Here is an 8635-nt window from a genome sequence, read left to right on the forward strand (position 1 = left end):
TGAAAACCATGGCCCCTGACTGGGAGGATTGCAGAGAAGACAGCTTGTGCTCCTAGGTCCTTGAGCTTTGCCCCCATGGTCCTGTAGTCTCTCATGACCCTCCCAGGTTCTTGCTGTATCGTTGTGCCCACACAGACAAGGAGCATGGGGTAGTGATCAGTAGGGTGGACCAGTTGAGGGATACTTGCTGTTACATCCTGAATCTTGGCTCCTGGAAGGCAAGGGGGTCTAGCTATCAGATGACTTTCTGTGTGCCCTGCATCAGAGAGTTTCCCATGACTATCACTCTACATTGTTTGCTTTCTGGGGTTGGTGCATTGTTCACGGGTGTATTGTCCATCAATGGTGTGAGGGCTTTGTAACTGTTGCGCAGTGTTATTGATGGGTCAACTGTTTCATGTTGTGGCCTCAGTCCTGATGTGACCAGTTTTCACCCACTATCAGTTGGGGTATCTTGTTCAGGCCCGCTCATCAGCCCAGCCTCTGCGTTGTTCTTCTCCAGGTACAGAGCCCGGCAGTAAGCATCAATCTCTGCGTCATGTTCCCTGATGGTGTGCAACCTGTCCACCTCCTCTTTGTAGCTCCCTTACCCGGCCCTCCAGAGACTCCACCAGGGAGCACATCTCACAAGCAGAAGCACTTGTGCCCTTGATCTCAGCATCCAGCAGGTGTGCCAGGCAGCCTGTGGAGTCAAAACGGAGTCAAGGGCTCCGTCTGGTTAGAGGCCGGGACCATAGGCTCTGTCTAGCTGGAGGTCTCTGAGGCACCAGGAGATGGTGGACCATTCAGTCCAGGAAGCCCAGGGGTGCAGCGCATACCCATGACCATATTGCAGGATGACCCTGGTTGTGTGGCTGCCTGGGTGTTTGTTTGAGTAAGAGACCAGGTGGGTGTTATTGCTCCCAATAACGTATTCCCCCCAGCTGCTGCTGCTGCTGCTACTGCTGTGGTTAGGCAGGCAGGGTCGAGCAGCTGCCTGTAGGGGGTTCCCCTACCTTCCCAGCTTCCCAAGTGACTGGGGGATTCCCAGGGTCCCCGGGCCCCTCCCTGGAGGGGGGGAGGGTTGGGCCCTTGTCCCCTTTACCTGGTGATCAGCAGTGGTGTGCTGGAGGACTTTCCTCAGCATGGGGGGGCTTCGGTTTTCCAGGGTGTGCTGTGCCATGTGTGGGGCAGCCGGGGGGCAACTCAGGACTGAGAGTGCCCACCAGGAAGCCCTTTTGCATGCCTTCCTGCGCAAACTTATGCACTGGACCCAGAGTGCACCTGTTTGATTTATCTGTCTGAACCATTATTAATATAAAATGCTGACCTTTGTACTGTCAGCAATACTAAAAATGTTTACAGAGGTCTTAGCAGTACTTGCCACCCATCTGCATTAACAGTATAACAAGGTATTAACAGTGTGTGTGTTTGTGTAGACAATTGGACAAAGGAAAATCTTATTGGGCAGCTTTAGGAATTGATAAACACATTCCTTTATCTTTTCTATACTTTTGGCCTCTTGGTGACTGAAGAAAATTCTATCTTGACACCACCAGCACAGACACAGTATCTGATGGAATGAGACTGATGTCTCAGTAAAAGTATACTTACCTTTCAAATTATTCCAAATCATGACTACACTAATCAGTTGACATCAGTGGACTCTTCAGAAATCAGTGAGATCTTTGTCTTCTGAGTCAAATGGCACTCAATGTCTGCTGGTGGCTGAGGGCAGTTTATATCCAGAGCAGCGCAATCTAGAGGATTTGGTCTCTGTTCATTGGAGTTTCTGTCAACTGGCAGAAAACCACAAGTAGCTTATGTCAGACCCCCTCTTTTTTCCCCCTATGTCAATGGAAACAATAGTAAGAACATATCTTTAATGAGCTGAAGAACCTATATAAATGGTCATGCAATATAAGGCACTTAATATTATTGTTTCACATTAATACTCTAGAGTTCAAAGTAGTGTACAAAACACATTAGCAATTTCTGCTATTCATTTAACTCAATCCATACATATAATGTTTGACCATATGACAACAGAATACTATATAAACAAGCAAATAGGAGTGTTTGTTTGAATGCAACTATCTATGGAAGCCATATGGCGCTGAAACTGGCAAAAATACAATCAGATCATTGTATTAGCAGATAACTTGCCAGGTGTAAAAAGATACACTAGTCAACAGGTTCAGAAGATGTATCTTCAGGGACCATGAAGGTAAGCTCCAAAATGTGATAGTACAGGTTATAGTCTGTCTTGTGGTCTATAGTATATGGGTATAATCGCACACTGTACACATTGCACCTAGGCACATTGTAATTAAGTGGAAGATATAAAGTTTGGATTGGATTTTAGGAAGTGTTTCAATCTGGAACTTTGGTTCATCACTATTTCTAGTAACTATGTACTGCAGGGTACACTACAGCAAGAGACTTGTCCATGCAATGGGGACACTGGGGGGGGAGGCTTGGCAGGCTGGACTTGTGTTGTTCATGGGGCAGCAAGGGGCCCATGCAGCAGTGGGGAGATCCATGCTGCCTGTTCATCAGGAGAACTCCATCTGACATGGTCTCAGGGCGTCCATGCAGCTCTTGTGACCTGCAGCCCAGGGTCCATAACTGGTGCAGCATGTGGCCCCAGCTGCTCTGCAGTTGGACATCCCTGAGTTAGTCTATAAGTTAGTCTATAACTCTACCTTGCCTTTTGCCAGTCTACTTTAAATACTATTTTCTATTTTAGCCAAAGTCTTTTTTAAAAAAAAAAGATTAGAAAAAGGCTTCTAAATTTTTTTTTCTAAAATTTTGTATATTTTTAGGATGAAGAAAAAGTGAAAGAAAAGAAAAGGCACATGGGAGACACTAAACATTTTTGTCCAGTGACCCTGAAAGACAACTTTGTCCTTTACCCAGGGCTCTCTGAACATGCAGCTAAATATCGAGAGAAGACTTATTATTTTGCAAGTTCTGAGTGCAAAGAAAAATTTTTGGAGAACCCTGAGGAGTATGTGGCTCGAAATAAACCATTACAAGTAAGGATATTTAAATTGTTCAAAACAGCTTGCTGATAGGAGATTGATATTACATATTCCTTTTTAACCTTTGATTACCATAGACAGTGATGCTGTACATTGCCATAAGCATAGTAGGCACATCACAAAACCAAGTAAGACATACCCAGTGAGCTTTTATTGAAAATGTAGATGTAACATTTAAATAAAGACTATGAACAAAGCAGGAGGGGAGGGAAAGGAAAAGTGTTTGCAATAGTAAGACTGCATAGTTACTCAATAAGGCATGTAAACATTTTGATCACTCAGTTAATATAATGGTTTTGTTAAATTATTTTGAACAGATTTCTCATAAATGAAATGGGAAAAGAGGAAGATATGGTGGGAACTAGAAAAATAAAATAAAGTGAAATAGAGCAGAAGAGAAAAAAGTGAATCTGCTACATTATAGCTTTATAACATTAAATTATATGTGGGCTGATGCTGCTTTTGAGAGCATTTTTATGTTTGCGTTTTTGGAATTTAGCATTCATGCAATAAGGCTTGTATGATGATAGTGTAAGTGCATGTTAGCATCCAAATTGTAATAAAACAATTTCAGTATTTTTTCTGATAGGCTCCTCCCATAAGACTGTGCATTCTGGGCGCACATGGAGCAGGTAAAACTATTTGTGGCCGATGGCTAGCAGATAAATTAGGTATTTTCCATATTCAGTTTGAAGAATATCTACAGGAAATGATTATGCAAAAAACAGAAAAGAGAGTTGGACCAGAATTTGATGAAGAGCCTGAGGAAGATGAAATAGCAGCTTTTTCTCAGGAATTAACAGATTCCTCTCAGACCACTATTGAAACTGAAAATGCACCTGAAAACAAAAAGTATGGCAAAAGCAAACAGGTAATAATAAAACACATAAAATAAAAATAAATAAAACAATACAATAAATAAAATACATAATAAATAAAAATAAAAATACATAAAATACATAAAATTAAAATAAAACATAAAAGAAAATGTGTGTCTTCTTTCAGCAAAATTGTATTTTCTTTTATAAAACCATGGTTCACAGACTACAGTAATTATTTTCCATGATATTATCTAAGTTAGCATAGTAAAATAAGTAATATCAATTCTTTCCAATAAAATTATAATTTATTTGTTTATAATGTTCATGCTTCCTAGAATTATGTATGGCTATGCTGAAGGTCACATATATATGATATTGTTGAAAAGAGCAAAGTATAAAAAAAGGAGGAGGTAGAAATAAAGTTCAAAAGCAATAACAATTCCAATATAAGATATATCTGTACAAGTAACTATATATGTGGATCCCACTCAGTGCTCATGTACCAGCTGCCTAGGAGTTCAGCAGCTTTCACCAACAGTCTTTATTGGGGAACATGTATGTAGGGCTACCATACATCCGGGTTTTCCTGGACATGTCCTCTTTTTGGGTCCCCTCATCTCTGTCCAGGCGGTTTTTTTTCAAATACAGTATCAACAAATGTCCAGGATCCTGCTCTGCTCAACATTGAAGTTTTTCCCAGCACTACCCGGCTTGCCCCAGCAAGGAGCTGCTTGGGGCTGGTGGGAGCAGGGGGAGGGCAATTGGAGGCAGAGCCATCATGTGCATCTGGCTGGCATGCAGTCAGGCAGGGTGGTAGGACCAGCCCCAGCAGCTGCACGCAGGTAAGTCTATGGGGGGTGGGGCTTGGAGGGTCAAGGCCTGAGGACTGTGTGCATATATATGTGTGTGTGTGTGTGTGTGTGTGTGTGCGCGTGTGTGGCAGGGGTGTGTGGCTGGCATAGGTGTGTGGGGGGGGGCTTGATGCCAGCCACCACTGGGAGAAGCTGTTTGGGTGCTGGGGCTGCAGCAGGGCAGGGGAGGTGGCAGAGGCACCTGCCAGTCCAACAGGGGAAGGGAGCAGGGGAATCCTTTGGGGGCAGCAGGGAGTTGTGTGACCAGGCTGGTGGCACCAGGGCTGGTGCCTGTGCTCTCAGGGGCAGGGCAGCTGGAAGACACTGCAGGGCTGGAGGGAGCAGGGGGCTGTGGCTTGAGAGTAAGGGGCACCAGGAGGGCTGGGAGGGCAGGAAGCTGTGGGTCAGGAGTAAGGGGCACTGTGGGGGGGGAGCAGTGACTGGGTCGGGAGCATGAGGCATAGGCAGTGCCAGGGGGCTGCAGATTGGGAGTGAGAGACACCAGCATGGTCTGTAGGGTACAATACTATGGTTTGGAAGTGAACGACAGCAGCAGGGCAGGGGGACTGTGGCTTGGGTATGAGAGCAGAGGCAGGGCACAGACATATCACTGCCTCCCCCCCACAATCATATTACCCCCTTCCCCCCAACAGGTGTCCTCTTTTTTGAAACTGGAAATATAGTAACCCTAATGTATACATCCTTCCTGCCATTACACTTATCTATATTTCCTTAACTAACCTTATATTCCTTATCTCTATTTCCCTAGTTTCCTTATTGTCCTTATTTCTTTTAGTTGTCTTAGGAATCACTAACTGATGTGAATCAGTTACCATGGAGCTGCTATAGAATTACAGCAAAAGCTTTGTTATCCGGCACCCATGGGGAGTGGGGGGTGCCGGATAACCAAATCTGCCAGTTACCTGAGAGGCCTGAACAGGCATCTTTGCCTGTTCAGGCCACCACCCCTCCCACCATGTCCAGAGCACTGCCTCCCTCTCACCGCATCAGTGTGCTGGGGGACAGGGAGGGGAGGGGACAGTGAAAGCCACGTTATCCAGCACACTTTGTAAGGTGCTGGATAACGTGGCTTTCACTGTACTGTGGTTAATGCTCATGCTGTACTTAAATACTACTGTACTTAAAATGTCCTAAATCGGATTGGCCAACCTGCAGCACCTGTGCTCCAAGTGGCACGGGCAGCTTGTGTGTGTAGCATGTGGCTGATCAGAGACGGGAAAGGCAGCACAGTGACAGATGGGACAGGATTCAGAAAACCGAGCAGCAGATTGGATAGGGAGTGCAGGACAGGATGCAGAAAGTAGATCAACAGATCAGGCAAGGGAAGGAGATCAGAGTGGGACTGGGGGGAGGGTATGAGGCTAATTTGTGGCACAACTGCCCAAAAGTTTGGCCTCCACTGCTCTAAATTACCTATAACTTATGTTTAGCAGTTATTGCTTCATATTAGTCAGCTTTTATTTTACTTAGTTACCACATATATCTAACTTGTGTTACTTAATGTCACTTGCCTGTTCTACACTTATATCAAACTATGCTTAGGACTTTGACCCACTTATCATAAGACTACTTTCAATACAAGTCCCTAGGCCTGCTGGTTCACTACTTGCTTTATAGCAAAAGCTATATTCTTTAAAATTACTTAAACTAATACATAGCATGTAAATGGAATACACTTAAGTCTACTACGGAGACAGTACTGAGGAAGAGAGAGACTGAAAGTCACATTAGAATTTTTTTTAAAGTAGCACTGGTAAAGATGATACCAGAGGTGATAACTTCTTCAGTGCTGATGCAACACTGATTAAAGTCACAGACCCCTGTACAAAGCATCAGGATTTCATCTACTAAATCTTTTGTACTGACACAGAAGGCTCCTTTGTCTCCTGCTCAGTTTATGACTCACTCGCCACAATTTAAAGAATGGCAGCTGAAATGTAGCTGCCTGTTGCTCCACAACTTTCACTTCAGAGAGAGTTGCTAGCACTTACATTGATGATATGTGGACAAAAATTGCCTTTTAGCGGTCAGGTAATTTGGAGGTAGGGAATATTCTGCTGCAGAACAGCAACCTCTCCACTATGGCAAAGTACAGACATTATACTTTTACAAGTATAAGTGATTGGAAATTGATTTATACCCATAATGGAACACAAGTTTGGTGCGCAAAACCAATCTATACCTGTAACACAACAGAAGTTCTGCACATACAAACTGGTTTAAAAATGGCAGAGCCCAGTCTAAGAGTTGCTCCCCCCTCAAGGGTGAATGCATGTTCTGTTTGCTACTGATCTAGACTATGCCACTTACAGAAAACTGCATAACTTAGATCGATTCCGTCTTGGGCTTTTTGAATGCCTGTACCTAGCCAAAATGAGCACATATAGCAAAATTAAAGACTTCTTACTGTGAAGGGTAGATCAGTTTACTCTTTTATTTCTTGGATCGTAAAATACTTATTGTTCAAATGATTTGGCTTGTATTTAAATTCCATTAAGGTTCATTAAGCAGTAATTTCAGTCTGTCATCAACCAGTCCTGGACACTTCCAGTTTTCTCATCATTATATAGAAATCAAATCAATAGATTTCTGAAAGACTTGTCTAAGGATTTTTTTCTTCCTCCTCATCCAGCAGGCAGACAATTTCATCCTGGGCCTTAAATCTAGTACTTCCTTATGTAACGGAGCCAAAACCTGAATCCTTGCCATCTTGCTCATTTCACCACTCTCAATATAAATAGCATTGTAGTAGTTATTAATTCATCCTGTCAAAACCTCTGTATCTTGTATTTCATGTGGAGGGAGTGACAATGAGGGTTGTCCTAAGTTCATCCGAATGGTGAGATCATACCTTCATGTCAATTAATATAGCTATTGATCTGTGCTTTTTTTGGAGTCTCGTCATCTGTGGAAGAAATAAAATTAAACACCTTAGATATTAAAAGGGCATTCTTACATTACCTGAACAGAACAAAATATATTCAGATATCCGCTAAATCATTTGCTTCTTTTGGTACCAAATAAGAGGAAAACAGTTCCATCTCAAAGACTTTCAGAACAGTCCTCTAACGTATATATTAGGTCCTAGTTGACCAGAGCAGATTACCTCAGAAACCTGTTTAGGCAAGGAACTTGAAATATGTAGGGCATCCACATGTAGCTCTGTTCATACAATTAAACTTTATTCTTTGGTCACAACTTCAAGAACAAATACCTAGATAATATCCTAGGTCTCTCTCATTTTGTCTAGATGATTGGACAGCTAAAAGCCATGAGAGATTCAGATGTCCACTGTTGCACTTAGAAACCAGATTTTTAAACCTAGTGCTTTAAGAATTGACACAACACTCAGTTGATTAATAGCAGAATGTCTTGCTTTAATAACTACCAACAAGCTATAAAACTAAATGACAGAAAAAGACTCTGTCCCAATATCAATAAATGAGTTATATTATCACATAGGCCTTGTATTCGCTGCAAGAGATTCTTTACCCATGCAGGCCAGAAGCCAGTTCAGTTTCAGCTTTCTCAAAGTGTGGATCTGTCACTTTAGTCCATCTAGAAGTAGGTTTCAGCATCCCTTTTTCCTCTAAAGAAGAACCCCCCCTTTTTGCTGGCAACTCTTTCCTTATACTTGTTCAATTGTATAGCTTCAAAGCATTCTTTCTTGATAGTTGGTAATCAAAGTCTGAACAAAGTAGGCAAGGACGGAATTAACATGTTACAATTGTATCCTGTTTGTGTGTTTATTTTGCTTCTGCAAGCTTTTGATTAGTTTGGAATCAAATGGAATGGGTATTGATTGAATGAGGTACCTTTAGAGAGGTACCTCTCCACTATTTAAGTGCTACATTCATCCCCCTTTTCTCTCCCCCCCCCCCCCCCCCCCCCACAACACTCTCAAATTACCTCCTTACCA

The 8635-nt window shown here is 42.8% G+C and overlaps 1 protein-coding gene across 1 annotated transcript in view; it reads left to right on the forward strand.

Annotated features, from left to right (window-relative positions):
• Positions 1-8635, forward strand: part of AK9 (adenylate kinase 9) — a 191359-nt gene that overhangs the window by 122292 nt on the left and 60432 nt on the right. The window contains exons 22-23 of the mRNA XM_025198858.1: positions 2805-3017; positions 3613-3894. Of these exons, the coding sequence (XP_025054643.1) occupies positions 2805-3017; positions 3613-3894 (495 nt within the window). The remainder of the gene's footprint in view (positions 1-2804; positions 3018-3612; positions 3895-8635) is intronic.

The sequence above is a fragment of the Alligator sinensis genome, unplaced genomic scaffold (assembly GCF_000455745.1).
Source record: "Alligator sinensis unplaced genomic scaffold, ASM45574v1 scaffold737_1, whole genome shotgun sequence".
In the NCBI taxonomy this organism is placed as follows: domain Eukaryota; kingdom Metazoa; phylum Chordata; order Crocodylia; family Alligatoridae; genus Alligator; species Alligator sinensis.